This window comes from Marmota marmota, unplaced genomic scaffold (genome assembly GCF_001458135.2).
Source record: "Marmota marmota marmota unplaced genomic scaffold, marMar, whole genome shotgun sequence".
NCBI classification, from domain to species: Eukaryota; Metazoa; Chordata; class Mammalia; order Rodentia; family Sciuridae; genus Marmota; species Marmota marmota.
Window position 1 is genome coordinate 24 of NW_026000076.1, and position 18,268 is coordinate 18,291.

At 33.4% G+C, this 18,268-nt stretch overlaps 1 protein-coding gene across 1 annotated transcript in view; it reads right to left on the reverse strand.

Moving 5' to 3' along the window:
• Positions 1 to 3,525: 3,525 nt before the first annotated feature.
• Positions 3,526 to 18,268, reverse strand: part of Agl (amylo-alpha-1, 6-glucosidase, 4-alpha-glucanotransferase) — a 43,169-nt gene continuing 28,426 nt past the window's right edge. Inside the window, 10 exon segments of the mRNA XM_048814503.1 lie at positions 3,526 to 3,670; positions 5,148 to 5,373; positions 6,983 to 7,085; positions 11,540 to 11,715; positions 12,416 to 12,551; positions 12,846 to 12,980; positions 14,324 to 14,454; positions 17,583 to 17,717; positions 17,831 to 17,943; positions 18,033 to 18,157. Coding sequence (XP_048670460.1) covers positions 3,545 to 3,670; positions 5,148 to 5,373; positions 6,983 to 7,085; positions 11,540 to 11,715; positions 12,416 to 12,551; positions 12,846 to 12,980; positions 14,324 to 14,454; positions 17,583 to 17,717; positions 17,831 to 17,943; positions 18,033 to 18,157 — 1,406 coding nt within the window. The 3' untranslated portion in view covers positions 3,526 to 3,544.

An 18,268-nucleotide genomic window follows, 5' to 3' on the forward strand; every position in this document is an offset into this window, starting at 1 on the left:
TCTTCCAATGATAAATAAACCACATGGATTGAGTTTGTAATTAAAAAACATTTTTTTCCTGTCAGTCATTGTCTTATATACTTAGCACAGATTTGCAATTCAAAAATGTATGGCCTTCTTGGAACTCAGCTGTAGACTTGGCACATAGCGGTGTGGTGCCAGAAGACAGATGCCTACAGAACGACTGGCATCCTTTCAGGTTTGAGAATGTAGGCCTGCTTCATTAAGAAGCCACGGATGTGGAGAGAATACTTACCAACAAGGGGAACAGCCAGGGTAAGTCCTTTATTTCTGTTTGGCATATAAAGACCCTCTATCCCATTGAGATTCTCTAATGAAAATCATGGAAACAGTCTGGAAGAGAATCTCTGTAAGTTTTAAGAGGGGTTTTTTTTTTTTCTTCCAGCTTATTTTGGTTGTAATTTCTAGTTTTGAAAATGTTAGATGAAAAATTTCATTTTAGAAATTTTGGAATTCTGATACACATACAACATGGTTGAACCGTAAAAAAATTATGCTCAATGAAATAAGCCAGAAACAAAGGGCAAATATATTATTATTTCAATTATATGAGGTACACAGACTATGATTTAGATGTGCTGGAAGCTTTAAGAGGTGTGGCCTGATGAAGGTGGTTGAGTCACTGGAGACATTACCATTGGAAAAGATCAATGACAGCCTTTCAGAGTGGGTTAGGTTCCAAAGAATAAGAATGATTATGACCCCTAAATCTCTGCCTTTCTTTCTTGTCATGAGATCTCCCCCACACATAATCTCTCCCACTATGAGGTTATCTGTCATGATGTGATATAACCAAGAGGGTCCTCACCAGATGCCAAACTCAACAGGGATGCTTCAGCTTATACTTTCGGCCTCCAAACCTTTGAGCTAAACAAATCTTTTTCTTTATAAAGTGGCCTGCCTCAGGTATTTTGTTATAGCAACAGAAACTGGACAAATACATTCAAATAGTTAAATACATAGACACAGAAAGTAGAATAGCAATTTTTAGGAGCTGGGGAATGAGTACTTATTGTTTACTGGGTAGTTTCTGTTTGGGATGACAAAAAAGTTCTGGAGATGGATAGTAATGATGGCTACACAACAATGTGAATGTAGTTAAAGCCACTGAACTGCACACTTACAAATGGCTAAACTGGGACATTCTATAATAAAAATTTTGAAACAATATTTTTAAAATGCTTAACAGTCAAAAAACCAGCAATCCAATTAGAAAATAAGCGAAAGACACAATTAGGGAAGATGAATGGCAAATAAGTACATGAAAAGATGTTTAACATTAGAGAAATGCAAATATTGTATAGCAGTCTACACAACCATTAGCACTTCTTTGAAAACAAAACAAAACAAAACTCCATAACAACAAATGGTGATTCAGTATAGATGAAAATCAACCAGAATGGTACAACCATTCTGGAACATTGTTTGGCAATTTCTTATAAAATAAAACAGGCACTCATTATATGACTGATTCATATCCTTGGGCATTCCCTGAGAAATGAAACATATGTGTCATGTAAAAATCTACATATGAAATATTCATATTAGTTGTATTAGTAAAAAAATGGAAGTACCTAAATGTCCTTCAGTGGATGAATGGTTAAATAAATTCTGACATCCCTAAGAGGGAATACTATTCAGCAACAAAAACGAATAAACTACAATGCATGCATCCGCTTGGATGGATCTCGGGGGCATTATGATTAATGAATAAAACCACTCAAAAGGTTATATGCAGTATGATTCAATTTACATAACATTCCCAACATAATAAAATCATATATAGAGAGAACTGATTAGCAGTTGTTAGAGTTCAAGTGTGGCAGTAGAGTGGGTAGGTGTTAACTATAAAGGCAAACAGACACAAAGACCTTTGTGGTAATGGATTAGTTCTATTTCTTGATTGTGGTAGTGGTTACATGAAGTTATACATGGAGTCACATTTCACAGAGGTACATGCACACATATATGCAAGTGTGAGCATATATGCACAAACACGCAGACACACAGATGAGAAAATGTAAAAACTAGAAACCAAATCAGGTTTAGTTAACAGTTAATAGGCTAGTTAACAGTATCACACTAATGTCAATTTCCTAAAGATACTTCAGTTATATAAGACATCCCCATTGGGAAAAGCTGAGGGAAACTGGGAGAATGGTTCATGGTTATCCATGTATCACTTTTTTGCAAACTTTTATGAATCTCAAATTCTCTCTAAACTATAAAGTTAAAAAATTGATACACATGGCATTTGCTATTAGATGGATAGAACTGGAGAACAGCATCTAAGTGAAATAAGACAGATCCAGAAAGTCAAGGGTATACTGTTTTCTTTCATATGCAGAAGCCAGAAACAAGGAAAAAAGAAAAGGGTACAGATCCCATGAAAATTGAAGGGAGATCAGTGGAGCAGAGGGGGAGGGAGACAGGATGGGAGAGGAACAGTAGAATGCAATTGACCAAATTATGATTTTCACCATTATGTACATCTATAAATCACCAATTAAAACTATATAAATAAATAAATAACCAGTAGAGTAGAGGAAAGGGAATATGGCGGCGTGAACATGGGTGGAGGGAATAGGGGAAGAAAAGAAGAAGTACTAGTGACTGAAGTGGAACAAATGGTTGTGTGACTATCTCAAAATGAACCCAAAATTATATATAACTATAATGCACTAACAAAATATTAAAATGACATATAAATAAAATAATACATGTTTTATAAAAATAAATATACAATAAATGCATTAGAATGATTCTCTAAGAGAAATAGGGGAAAAATGAAACAATCAGCCTTGCATTGGCTAGTAATGATTGTGTACCATAAAATAAGGAAGAAGAAGTTAAAAGTTTATCAATTTTAACTTGACATACATATATCCTTTTTGTAAAAACTGTTTTATAGGAGCCTAAGCCAAAGAGAGAGACCAGGGAAAAAATCATAGTTTGCCACTTAGTAGCTCTGTGGTTCTGGGCAGGCTACTCTTCAGTTTTCTCATTTAGTAAAAATGAAAACAAAATAACTTGTTCCAAATGTTCTTGGGAGTATTAAATTGGAACAACATAGGTTAAGTAGTTAGCACAATGCCTACCACATAATGACTCAATTCGTGGCAATTAATATTGATATTATTGGGGCTGAGGATGTGGCTCAAGCGGAGGCGCGCTCACCTGGCATGCACGGGGCACTGGGTTCGATCCTCAGCCCACATAAAAATAAAAATAAAGATGTTATGTCCACCAAAAACTAAAAACTAAATATTAAAAAATTCTCTCTCTCTTTAAAAAAATATTGATGTTATCATTATAAATTGTAACCATCAATATTACTGTTAATATTGGCTGACTCAAATGATATGAAATTTCATATTTCCTCTAGAAACTAAAAACTAAGTGAGATCAAAAACAGTGTTATCTTTCTCATTGTTACATCCTAAGGTTTTTCACCCATTACTGCAAAGTGAGAGAATGATTACAAGGTTTAATTTCTCTGCATCAGTGAATATTCACTATGGAGTTAAAATTCCATACCTTCGTCCTTCATGTTTCGATCTATCTGTGGTCCAGCATTCCTTTCTCGGAACTGTATGCCTTGCATGTGTCTTTGCATGGCTTCCTGAATTACTTCAAACAATGGCTGATCCTGTTTGAGACAGAATGGATGTGACCTCTATTAGAAACTACATACTTATCTTCTCCTAAATCCCACAACTTAAGTAATATGAAAACACATACTTTTCTTTGGAGGGAGAAATAAGGATTGGAGTAGGCCCAGGGAAAAGCAGCAGCTCCCACTACACAAAATAATTCAATCTGTCATATGAATATTTAACATTAGTAGTTTTAACTATTCAGGTCTGTGACAAAATAATTTGTAATTTTGCAGATAGGTGAAATGACGAGCTTGAATAGTTTCTATCAGAACAATAAACAATAATGAGTTTAGCTTGTCATTTAGCACCTAAATATTCTCACTCCTCTGCACATATAGGTAATAGTGATTAAATTATGTGCAAAAGTGGTACTCTCAAACACGGGAATCTGTGATGACTTCAGAAAATATCCCAGTGAATGTAAAGAGTCCACAGATAATTTTCTTTGCCCACATTAATAATAAAGTAATACTTAGGATGACATACAGGGAGATATAGAATTGTATTTTTTAAAAATAAGGTGAAGCATATAAACAAAAAATGAAATTTAGAGTCCTCATATATTTGATTATACTTTATACTTTATTTTTTAAAAAACCTGTAAATAAATCTGAATCTATCATATAAAAATTCTTGATATAGTTATAAAATGTATGAAGCACATAAAAATACTGTGCAACTTTTACCAAATTTTGAGAAAATAAATAGATCTAAAATAAATACCTACTTGATAACATTAACCCATGTAGGACAATGGAACGAGATAAAGAATTATTTTTTGACAAATGTCTTTTGAATACTTCATGATAAATATAAACATCATGGGGACACAAATATGCTAGCCCTGAAGCAGTTTTCACCACCCCTGAAGTCTTATATTGAATACATGATAACAAAAGCAGATCAGAAGTGACAAAAAACGTAGTATTATTGTACATTCCCTATTGGGGAAAAACACTCAAAAATGTTTATCAGTTCAACATCATTCATAAGATAGACTCTGAACTACCTGGATTGGTTGACAAAGCCCTCTACACCTGATTCACCCTTTCCATATTCTCTCACTACCCTCAGGTGTTTTACACAGAAATTGAAACTAGGCAGAGCAGTATGTCCTAAACTGTGTGCTTCAACTCAATATGCTTCACTGTTCCTTTCATCTTTCAAGTCTTCCCATACTCTCCCACAAACTCTCCTAAAATCCTACTCACATTTTCAGAGTGCATTTAGGTGAAATTTTAGTTACTTTATAAGTCCTCTTCCCTGAGTCCCACCTACTACTCCTCTCTCCCTTTTATGAGACTACATAGTACTACTTGTCCATCTTTGCAATGACCATGTTTATGTGGACACATCATCTCTTCTACCATGTTACAAGCTCTTTAGGCAAGGAGCAGTTTTATGTTTACTGTATATTAGGAAATAAGTCATATTTCAAGAAAAAATGTTTTAATAAATTCTCTTTACCAGTGTGCCAGCAGGCAAAGGAGCAGAATCATCTGTTGGATACATTCTGGAAACTGGGCACTTGAGAATGTCTACACCATTTGGAACCATTTTACAGTAATCCTGAATACACTGGAGCCACCACCACACAGCATCCCGGCAATTGTATCTGGCATAAGTTCCTTCACCGAGAAGATTAGGAATGAGACCATGCCTCAGGGTACCAGCAAACGCTAAAATAATATTCCTAAACAACAGAATTGAAGGGATAATTTGAAATGAAAACATACTATTAAAAACTGAAGACAAACATGTTCACTTTTGGTGACTGTGTCATGGAAGTATTTTCTCACTTGTCCTTATTTCTTTTTGTATATATTTTTAGAAAGCGGTCATAATATGATAAACAAGCAATGAATTGAAAGTAAGAGATTTTGGTTGCAGCCCTGGCTTTTTCTCTAACAATTTGTGACTTTCCCTCTTTGGAACAGTTTTTTCATCTGTGTAGTCAGGGATTGGGCTGGGTGATTTTAAAGTTCCTTATAGCTCTAGATTCTACTTTTGAAATCCATAGTATTTCAAAATCCAAGTAATTATTAGGCATAAACTTTTATTTTATAACATACCAAAAGCAAAGCAAATATATAAGAAAACCGATGGCTAGAAGCTGACTTTAAAAAAAACTACTCAATTTTAAAAATTGGTATTTAAAATTTAAAAATAGTATTCTACTATCATACACCAAATGAGATGTAAGATTTGGTGTATCTCATTTGTAAGATGGAGTTGTGTTCTGGAAAGATCATAAAATTAAGAAATAATATGGCTGAGGTCTAAATCCTAGCTTTGCCAAACTGTATGATCTTGGAAAAAGTCATTTAAAAACATCTAGACTTTAATGCTTTTTAACTAAAACATTCAGAAATTTTATTAATTCTATGTTTCAGTTTAATGTTTATCCAGTAATAGTACAATAGCAAAGTTTTGTTTTCTAAAATACAAAAGGGTCCGTATGCACATGACATTCCCAATTAATAAAAGGTGAGAGTTCTAGCAATCTTGACCCTCCAGAAAAATGTCATATACATGAAAACTGAATAAAAAGATTTCTGATCCATGAACACCTCTACAAAGGGAGGAAGGAAAACCACCCCTGTGGTATAGGTAGTCAAAATAGTTGTTCCATTTCGCATTTCCTAAGCAGACTTCCAGTTGGTGATTGCTACCTAGATGATGTGAATACAGTTTCTCCTACCAACCTTGCCCTCTCCATCCCCAGGTTAAGATTCAGGGGGTCTGCCATAGGCACAAAGAATAGGCATTTCTAACAAGTTCTCAGATGATGGTGTTAGTACTGGTTTGTGGAACATTCTGAATCACACTGCTGCAGAACTTTCTTTTCAACCTCCAATAAATTCATTTATATTATTGTGTGACATAAAAAAAAAGATCATTTTGAATCTGGAAACTGGAGCTCACAAGCTTGCAACAAACAGAAGGAAAGCTGCTATCTTTTTTTTTTTTTTTTCTGTAAGACTCAACAAGCCAGCAGTAACTTCATTATAAAAGACATAAAATTGATCAAAAATTTTATCTTATAAAAATAAACTTACAAATTCTGAACATAACCTAACCTATAATATGGATGAGTAGAACTTGGTAAATTCAAAGAGTTTTCCCTCCTTTAAATTTTTCTTATATTTTTCAATGAACATTTATAAAAATACCATTGAAAAATTTATGGAAAACATACCTCTCAAATGTTGAGATTAGATGGATCAGAAGAAAGGTTTGAAGAACATATAGAAAACATTAAGACATAAACTTACATTGCAACTTTTCAGATGATCTCTTACCTGGCTTCTAAATATCGTCCAGTAACCAGCAGTAAACCTTTAAGAGCAATAAAAGTATCCCTTCCCCAGCAGCGGAAAAGACCAGAAGAAAAATGAGGTAAGCCTAACAGAAAAGATAAATATATGTAAATATAAATATAATAAACTGTATTATCACACAGTAGTTACTCTAAACATGGGGTAGAAGAGTAAGTTACAATGTGTCTGCAAACTCTCTAAAATTATCTGCAAAATGTATGTCTGTTATGTCAACTTTTATGGAATGAAATTTATATATATATATATAAAACCACTGAGGCAAATTTCCAGGCTTTTTTATTAATTTTGAGACAGGGTCTCGCTACATTCCTTAGGGTCAGCATGCCTTAATTCCTGAGGCTAGCTTTAAACTCATGATCCTCCTGCCTCCACCTCCTGAGTCAATAGGATCATAGGCATGTGCCACCCCCCCCAGAGCAATTCTTCTTTTTTTAAAAAAATATTTGGTTTTTAGTTGTAGTTGGACACATACTTTTATTTTATTGATTTATATGCGTTGCTGAGGATCAAACCCAGGGCCCCACACATGCCAGGCAAATGCTCTACTGCTGAGCCACAACCCCAGCCCCAATTCTATATTCTTATCAGGTTATTTTTCGCTTGCTTGTTGGAGATAGGCTCTTTCTATGTTGCACAGGCATTCTCCAGTTTCAGCTTCCGATGCTGGGAATATAGTGTGTACCACCACATCTGATTTACCAGATTTTTAGAAGACCCAAAGGAGAATAGAAAACAGTGTTAGATTTTTTTTGTTGAGGTTCTGGGACTAGTACCCAGGGACTCCTGTATGCTATGCCAGCACTTTACCACTGAGTTACATCCTCTGCCCCAAGAACCAGTGCTAGACAATTGATTTTAAGATTGCTAGACAACTGATTTCAAGATATCTTTAAAAAGACAAAAACCTTTATTTTAATAAATTAAAAGCAAGAAATCAAATATTTAACATATAAAGTAATATAATATGATACTAAGTACATGCTTTAAAGATTCTACCATGTCTTTAAGGATAATAAATAAATATAAATATGAAATGATTACCTGAATGATAACCAACTAAATACGTATATTACTCTATTATTCTGGAGTCAAACATATTACCAAATTTCCTATTAATTTAAAATAAATTAATACTGTTACACTTTGTATACAATAAATAAATATAATGTTTGTCAACTGAAAATAAATATATTTTGGCTGGGTGTGGTGGCACAAGCCTGTAATCCCAACAATCTGGAATGCTGAAGCATGAAGTTCACGAGTTTGAGGCCAGTCTCAACAATTTAGCAAAGCCCTAAGCAACTTAATGAGATCCTGGCTCAAAATAAAAAAAATAAAATAAAAAAGGGCTAGGATGAAGCTCAGTTATAAAGCACACCTAGTTTCAACCTTCAGTACCTGCCCCCTCAAAAAAAGGAAAAGTTAAAAATAAATGAATTTTTAAAAAGTGTTATATTTTCATAAAATTTTTTTGCAGATGAAAACGGGATTTTGTATGCTAAACAATGAACATTCCTGGTAATTACAACTTTTATGTGTAAGATAAAAATAGGATATGTAACAGGAAAAATTCTAAAATTTTACTTTTAAACTGATTTGAGTTTCTTTATTTTTTTTTCCCCTGTGATTCAGGGAATTGAAGAAAGGTCCTTGTACATGTTAGGCAAGTGCTCTACTACTGATTTACATTCCCAGTCCAGTTGGTTTTTTATAAAACATTTGAAGAAATATGATTGTTAGCTGTTATTTGTACTAAAAAAAATAGTCAAAAAATGGTGAAGCAGCCAGGTACAGTGGCACAGGCCTATAATCCCAGAAATTCAGGAGATAGAGGCAGAAGGATCACAAGTTCAAAGCCAGCCTCAGCAATGTAGTGAGGCCCTAAGCAATTTAGTGAGACCCTGTCTCAAAGTAAAAATTAAAAAAGGGTGGAGATGTGGCTCAGTGGTTAAGCACCCTAGGTTCAATCCCCAGTGCCAAAGGGGACCCCCCCCAAAAAAAAAGAGAGAGAAAGAAAAAGAGAAATATTGGAACAAAGGGCAACATTAGACATTTTTTTCTATGCTATCTTCAAAATGATAGTACAGAGTTTCCCTAAACACACTGTGTTTTTTTTTAATATATTTTTTAGTTGTCAGTGGACTTTGTTTATTTATATGCAGAACTGAGAATTGAACCCAGTTCCTCACTCTTACTAGGCACAATCCCAGCCCACACTGTGTATTTTTAAATAATGGTTGATATACATGATTGATGGCTACAAACTTTGATGATGATGACAATGACAGCAGCTAACATATAGGTAGCAGTCTGTGTCAGACAGCATTCCTATAGTTTAACCCATTCAACATTTTGTATGAAACCTAGATAGAGAGATTCAAAGGTGACTTTAAATTTGTATATCCTAAAATATATACAGTCTGTCTTTGTTAAAAAGGAAAGGCTATAAAATCTGTATCACTGATATGTGGAAATATTTATATTAACTTTTTAAATTTGTTCTTTTTAGATATACATGAGAGTAGAGTATATTTGGACATATTATATATACAGGGAATATACTTCCCATTTTTGTGGTTGTACATGATGTAGAGTTACACTGGTCATGTGTTCATAATGTACACAGGAAAGTTACTTCCCAATTCATTCTATGGGCTTCCTATTACCATCTCTGCTTCTGTTCACTCCCCTTTGACTAATCCAACAAACAAACATCTATTCTTCCCTCCCCACACACCCATATTAACCTTTTCATCTCTGAGAGTATACAACTTATAGATCATATATCTTTGGAATAATTTCTGCTTTGTCAATTATTATAAAAGTTTATAATTATAACATGTTTTGCAATACTATCACCAAAGAAATGAATTCCCAGACATTTTAAAATGAACCTCCAAAAAACCTACCTGCAAATCTGAGTTTATTCTATTTTTGCCAGTAAACACTACGCAAAACATTCCATGCTAGAAGAAAATACCAGAATTTCTATTTACTTACTATACTATACTTGGATGTAAGTGTATCAGGTACCATTGACATATATTGGTATACAATTTATAAATAAATGCATGTATTAGGGGTATTTAACAGCAACAGCATACAAAGACTGAGATTACTATTTGATGTAATAGGCTTCTATGAAATAGGCTAAAACCTAAAATTCTTCATATCAGCATGTTTTTTCCCCACAATGGCTCAGTTCAGTTTCATGAGTATTTGCATGGATTCATTGGGAAATGACAGGTACTAGAAGATCAAACAGTCAAGTGAAAATATGAAACAATTATAGAACTAAACCAGAGTTTTAATTTCATTCTTTAATAAAATTGTTTTATTCTTTTATTTTTGTGGTGACAGGGATTGATCCTAGGGCCTCACACATACTTGGCAAGTACTCTACCCCTGAGCTACATCTCCACTCCCAAAAAAGAGTTTTATGATTTTTTTTATGATCATTCTAAATGAAAAGGTAATTTTTATTGTAGTTGTTGGGTACCATGAAGCCTTTTCATTTGATCTGAGCAGATACAAATTTAATGAAATTTAAATTTAACAGAGGGAGCCATGAATATATAATACTTTCTACAATTTCACATATTTCAGGTTAGTTTTGAGAATTCTCAATTTCAGTGACCTCAAGAATTAAATATTTTCCAGAAATATGATGGAAATTTATTTAAAAAGAAAGTCTGTTCTTTATCCTATTTTGCTTACTCATATTTGTTATTTGACTGAATTTTTTAATCTACTTTCAGGAACAGATGCCAATAAGCATGGCTGGAAGTATTTTATGTTCAATTGACAGCATCTGGATGCATAATAATATTAATTTCTTAAAACTTTTATTACTTGTGGCTGGGGCTATGGCTCAGGGTTAGTGCACTTGCCTGACATGTGTGAGGCACTGGGTTAGATTCTCAGCACCACATATAAATAAATAAAATAAAGGTCTATCAACAACTGAAAAAATATTTAAAAAAAAAACAAAAAAAATTTATTAGATGTTGATAGACTTTAAATTTATTCATTTATTTATATGCAGTGCTGATAATTGAATCCAGTGCCTCACAGATGCTAGGCAAGCATTCCACCACTGAACCACAACCCCAATCCCCATATAATAATTATTTAAAATCAGTTTTGTGTTTTGTAACTTATAGGAAACCTTTAAATGATCTTTAGATAAGTTTATTTTAAAAACTGGGAAGAGATATAGGAAAATGGGTAGTAAAATGATGATTTAAAACATATATTTTAAATATTATTTAAAATAATACCATGAGTTGGAAGAAAAGGATTAACCAGATACAATAAAAACACACATAAATGCCTCATACACAGTTATAACTAAATAATAACATGGTTAGTATTTTAGGAGTATCTATGAAATTTTACTAAGCAATAATATACAGTCTTGGATAACTTCATTAATTTTTTAAAAAAGTCTTTTTCTTGTAAGTTTTCCTTTTGAATACTATTGACTTATACATTTTAACCTTCTACAAAATTCCTTACCTGCAGCTAAAGAAGCACAACACTGCTGCTTTTCCTTTGTGATCTCATTCATCCTATACGATACATCCAGAAGGGAAGGTGAAAGAAGTGGCAGAGAAGGGAATTTTCCTACTCCACACATTTGGACTGAACCCAGTGAAAGGTGTTTCACAAAGGTTGAACCATTCTGAACAAAGCTGTAATGAAAGTGATATGATCTGTAAAAATACAAAACTTTTTAGCAGTTTTATTCTGTTTTTCCCCTTCAAATGATTTCTCCACACAAATGTATAAAGATAGTAATATAGCAGGAAAAAAATGTTCAATTTGATTAGATTTCAAAACTGCTTTCATGGCATCCATTATTTTAGCCGGCTTTAGTCCAGGCCTTGTTGTAACACAAATGGCAGAATTGAAGTGCTTTTTCTTTCTGAAAAATCTGAAAACATGCCCAAATCAACTTGCTGGCTCTCATAATTCATTTCCATTTGTAGTTTCATTTTAGAAAATTTCATTGTAAAAGGCAGATTTCATTCATAATAATACCAGAATATTTTTTTCTTTTAATTGATGAAAATTAGAGAAAGAACTCTATGTACATATTCTAAACATTATATCAATTAAATTTAACAAATCAATGAATAAATAAATAGAAACAAATAACATAAAACAAGTTAATTTTTCCCAAACATATTTTATATAGAACAGATTTTCCATGGGTTTGTTTTTGTATGTTTCAGACTAAAGGATGTTAATAAATTTACTCTCCACTTAAAAAACTTTTCCAGCTCTGAGTCTCCAAAATTCATGCTTTGGTCTTTTAAGAGCATGTGTAAAGTGACTCTGTGTATAGTTTCTATGCAACACACCTATTTACATAAGCTTTGTTGGATATACCTTGACATCTGCTTCCATGCTGCATCCAGAAGAGTGGTGTATGCACCAATTAATATAGCATCAAAGTAACATGGGATAAGGTATCGTGGGATCTGCTTCAAGTAGAAGAACATAGCCTGCAACCATTTACCAACCTGTTGTAAAAATAATTTAAAAAGTTAATTTGGTGTGTTCACAGGCTACGCATATTTTAAGAGATAAATCATAACATGAAACTGTGCTATCCAATAATTCATGAATCAAATTTCCATGTATTAAAACTAGAAACACAAAGAAGGGAGGAAAACAGGTAAATATTATATATATATATATATATGTGTATATATATATATACATATATATATAATGTATATATCTATATATAATAATTCTTATTGTGCCTTTGCTTATTTTAGACTAGAACACAGCTTACTTATTTAATACTTACTATCAGCAATATTTCCTGAACGTGAAATAAGCCGGCCACTGACATAATCGATCATCCAATCTCCAGATCTCAAATTTTCACAGAAAGGATGCCCCAAGTCATTCTTTGGTCTTATTTCTGCCAATACGGACATTAGCCCTGAAAATTCAGATATACCATGCTGCATTACTGATAGAGTCAAAATGTCCCATAGTTGAGTTATGGCTAGTCCTGATGATTTGACGTGAACAGAGAAGCAGACAAAATGGCCACTTAGTCCACAATGGCACTCAGCATAGTATGAGGAAAGTGTGGCAGTATGGACTGGAACCAGGATGCAANCATAATGGGTGTCTGTCTGTAGAACAAAGAAATTACTGAAGAAAGTGATAGTTTGTAAAAGTTCAGCTGGGCATGACGGTACACACCTATAATCCCAGCATTTTGGGAGGCTGAGTTTGGAGGATTGCAAGTTCAAGGCCAGCCTGGGCAACTTAGTGCAACTCTGTCTCAAGATTAAACAATAAAAAAAGGCAGGGGATGCAGCTCAGTGGAAGAGCATCCCTGGGTTTAATCCCTGGTACTGCAATGAAAACAAAACGTTAAAAAAATAAAAATAAAAGGAAAGGCTTTATGGAAGGTGTAAAAATGAAACTGGTCCTTAAAGAAGGGTTAAGTGACAAAGAAATAAAGGTCAAAAAAGAGGCATGACAAATGGGAAAATATATGAACCAGAAATATGGGTTTGATAAACCAAATTTCTTATACAAAAATCTGGGAAAATATTACCAACCAGACAGATTAATATTAAACTCATAGTTAAATATTTGGTTTCTATAACCCATCTTATAAATACTCTAACTACATAAGTTTGTTCCCCACTCCCTCTCTTAGATGCTGGGAATCAAACCCAGGGCCTTCAGCATGCTAGACAAGAACTCTACCACTGAGCCATGTCCCTAGCCCTGTAAGTTCCTTTATAGGAGGAAACAAATATGCAATAAGAACAAAAATCCAATTAGTCCAATTAGATGAAGAAGGAAGAAGAATGTGTTATATTTATAACTCAGTTTCTTTTGGAGACTAAACAAACATATTCTGCTTTTTGAACATAATAAACCAAGTCAAAAAATATTTATTAAGGTTAAAGTATATTTAAGAATTCTAAATGATTTGAACGAATGACACAGGACCAGTAATTCTAGGTAGCATTTACTGAGTGAATGCCTTGTGCTACACCCTGGTTATAGTGTTTTACTTGAATGATTTTATTTACTCCTCATGAAGCCTTCTGAATTAGTCAATTTATTCACATCTTACTGAGGCAGGAACTGGGGTACAGAGAGATTATGTTACTTGCCAAAGGTCAATGAGTATGGAGCAGAGTCACAGTTTGAACCCAGGCAGTTGCACTCTCAGCCCATACTTCTATTTATTTAAAGAAGACATTGAATGTCTGTAAAAGAAAAATGAAAAGTTTGTCTATTCTTATACTTGCTTACCTTGAAGACCTGCATATTTAAGGGAAGACCAGTTTGGTATGTCATAGCAACCTCCACCATCTTCCTGTTCTTCTGATTCACATCGGTAAAGTATCTGATTTAGCTCAGTCAAAGTTAATTTAGAGGCAATACTAAGAATTGAAAAACAAAGATAAATGGTTAAATATACTGACTTTTACTTGCTTTTAATAAAAGCAAAAGAATAAAACCTGCATTATAAAGTATCTTTGTAATGTACATTTTAGGAACTCAGTTTTAAAATAAACGTCATATATATGTTATAAATAGTAATTAAGATGCTAGAAATTAAATTACAACTAATATTACTCCAAAACCAAGTACATGATTAAAGTAACAAATTTTATTGATTAAAGCATGATGGAGGACTTAAAATCAGCATACTACAGTGACGCAACCACATCAATGTTTATAGCAGCTCAATTCACAATAGCTAAACTATGAAACAAACCTAAATGCCCTTCAACAGAGGAAAGGATGAAGAAAATGTGATACATACACACAATGGAATATTACTCAGCCTTAAAGAAAACTGAAATTATGACATAGGCAGGTAAATGGATGGAACTAGAGAATATCATGCTAAGTGAAATAAGCCAATCCCAAAACACCAAAAGCTGAATGTTTTTTTCTGATAAGTGAATGCTGATCCATAGTGGGGTGGGGGATAGGGAAAAATGAAGGGACACTGGTTTGTGTACAGGGAGGTCAAAGGAGTCAGGGGAAAGGTGTGGTTGTGGGGAAGGGAAGGACAGTAGAAGGAGACAGACATTATCATCCTATATATATGTATGATTACACTAGTGGAGTGACTCTGAACCATGTACAGCCAGAGGAATGAGACGCTGTGCTCCATTTGTGTACTATACGTCAAAATGTATATTCTTCTGTAAAATAAATAAATTAATTAATTTAAAAAAAAAAAAAGGCATGATGGAGCCAGCTGTGGTGGCGCACACCTACAATCCCAGTGGCTGAGGAAGCCAATACAAGAGGATCTCAAATTCAAGGACAGACTCAGAAATTTAGCAAGGCCCTAAGCAACTTAGTGAGACCCTGTCCCAAACAAAAAAATAAACAGGCCTGGGGATGTGATTCAGTGGTAAAGCATCCCTGGATTCAATCTCTAGTACTGGGGGTGGGGTGGGGAGAATACAAAGATCTTTTGGTTTTTTATATACTTTATAAGTCTATTTTTTAGTTCTTTCAGTTAGACTTAGTTTTTTCCCTGATAAGTACAACATAAAGAACTTTTTATGCTGTTTATCTTAAAAACTTGGAATACCTATCAAAGGATCAATAAAGGGATAATCAAAAGTCAAAGTTAACCACCTAAGAAACAACAGTCTCTGCCTTTGTATTTCTCTCCTGGCACCAGCTTTCGTATCAGGTTGCACTGCCCCTCAGTTCCATCATTCAAGAAACCAGCATCTTCTCAGAAAAAAAAGATGCTTCTTGATAATGGTCAGAGGAAAGTCTAAGTGTCGTGGCCTTAATTTCCCTTCATTCAATTAGCACTGAGACTGTAAAACTGACTGCAGATGAATATACCTGAGTTGTATTTTCCTGTATTTCTGGTTGCTCAGGTGACTTCATTTTACATAATTGCAATTTTATGTGAACATATGTCCTCTTGAACATACATCCTTCTCGGTCTTTTTGTTCTGTCTTGGCTTAGAGCTGTGCTTTGTCTCTATCTCAGCCTCTCTCCTCACAGCTATATTTCATGAATCAAGACTGACCATTTGCAGACTTAATACCAACTTCACTTTAGGGCATTACTTTCCAACATGTAGCCAGTGGACTCCTTCCACAAGAATAACCTTGAAAGCTGTTTAGAAGGCAGATTTCTTGCCCTTGCCCTGAAATAATCAGAGTAGGTTCAAGGGGGAGTGTGCTTTTATAAGCATTCTACAGAAACATACATCTATTGCAGACTGTTTTTTTAGCAGCTACTTTGCTAAGAACGGTTTGAATTTCTTAATTCTTTAATTCTTAATTTCTTAATTCTTTCTTAATTTCTTCAATAATAAATGTGCTCATAAAACAACAAAAAATTTAACATCAAAGAAAAATGGGCTAATATATAAAATGACATTTCACCAGATAAATACAAATGGACAAAAAAATTAATTAATATGTTGAGATGTTATTTTAAAGTATTTTATACTTCATATTTACCAATTTAATTAGTAATAACTAACATTTATGATCATTTACTGTGTGTTAAACACGATGTGTTCTCACAACTCTCCATTAACAGGCACTCATTCTTATTTCTTATAGCTAATAAGAATCAAAAAAATAATAATTCTTACCTAGTCTGGGTCTACACTCAGCTTTAACGTACTGCATTACAATAATATATATTCAGTATTGGTAAGGATGGACACTCTAACACTGAGCTGAATATTCTCATTAGTACAATCTTCCTGGAGAAGACTTGGCAGTATAGACTGAAAGACACAATCTTCTAATACAATCTAACCCCAAATTTAATTTATGGAAACTTATCCTAATAAGAATGAGAGCAAACACATCAAGCCCTCTATGTGCTAGTCATTCTATTATAAGTGGTTTGTATTTGCCCTATTTAATCCTTACAAAACCTAAGAGGTAGATACTACTTATTATAAGCCCTTTTTCCCAGATGAGGATTGAGCTGAAGAAAGTTATTAATAACTTGTCTAAAATCATATTGATGGTGATGAAATTATAATTGAACCTACATCTAAGCTTCAAAACCCATATTATTCAGTATTAGTGGAACACATAGAAAGTGAATAATTAAAGATTTATTCCAAGAAGAATGTACAAAGACATAAATAATAGGGAATAATTAGAAGCATTCTAGATGTCCAAAATGGAAAATGATTGAATAAATCATGGTATAGCCATATAATAGAATAATATGTTAAAATTTTTAAAAATGATGTAGTAAGGAGTGTGATGTATAGAACCTAATCTCAGTTCAATAAAATTGTGTGTGTGTCTCTGTTTATGTAGACATGCATGTATCTATATCTGAAGAAAGACTGCACAAGAATGAGAAAGCACCCCTGTGAATACCCACATGAATGATAATATAACAGGATAACAATAGCTGATGCTGACACTGCTGGTCCCTGCACCACACTTTGAGTAGTATGGACAGAGAGGACCCTTAAAGTGTTTAAATCAAGACAGCAACAACTCACCAGTTATTAAAATGTTAAATCTCTATAAAATAAGACATACTTACGAAGCAAAGGGGATTTTTAATATAGGATCTGCGTTGTCAACAACAAGGCTCCCAGATTTAAAGTGAGGACTGAACTGTGTCAGATGATTTCGAAGAATTCCAACAGCAACTTGTGCATGTGGATCAAGACTAACTCTGAATGATGTTAATAAAAAATGGTTGATTTTTAGGAGTGATTTATTCAAAGTTTACAGTTAAACTGTTTTAAATATAAGTAAAGTCAATAATTTGAACTCTAATTAACATACCTGAATATTATAACACTTCCTGGAGACAAGTTTTCAAATTCTATTTCTTGAATATATTCATTGGGCCCTTTTGTGGCAACTCCAGCTTGTTTAACAATTTTACTTTCATTAAGCTTGAAAAAAATTATGAAAATCCATTCAACAAATAATTCACATGACCTTAAAATATTCAACATAATAGAAAGAGGTGAATCCCAAATACCTGAATATGTTCTCTAATTTCTACTGTGATATTTGGTAACCCATTGATTGAATTCTCATCCTTCTTATAAGGTTTTGTATTTCTCTCAATAGTTCTAGCTTCAAGAACTACTTCTTCAATTTTGCCTACAAATATATTAAAAAGTTAACAAAAAATTGTTCCTAATGTACATTCAAAATTTAAATAAGAATATTACCAACCATAGTAAATTTTATTAAAAACTGAATGACAAAATA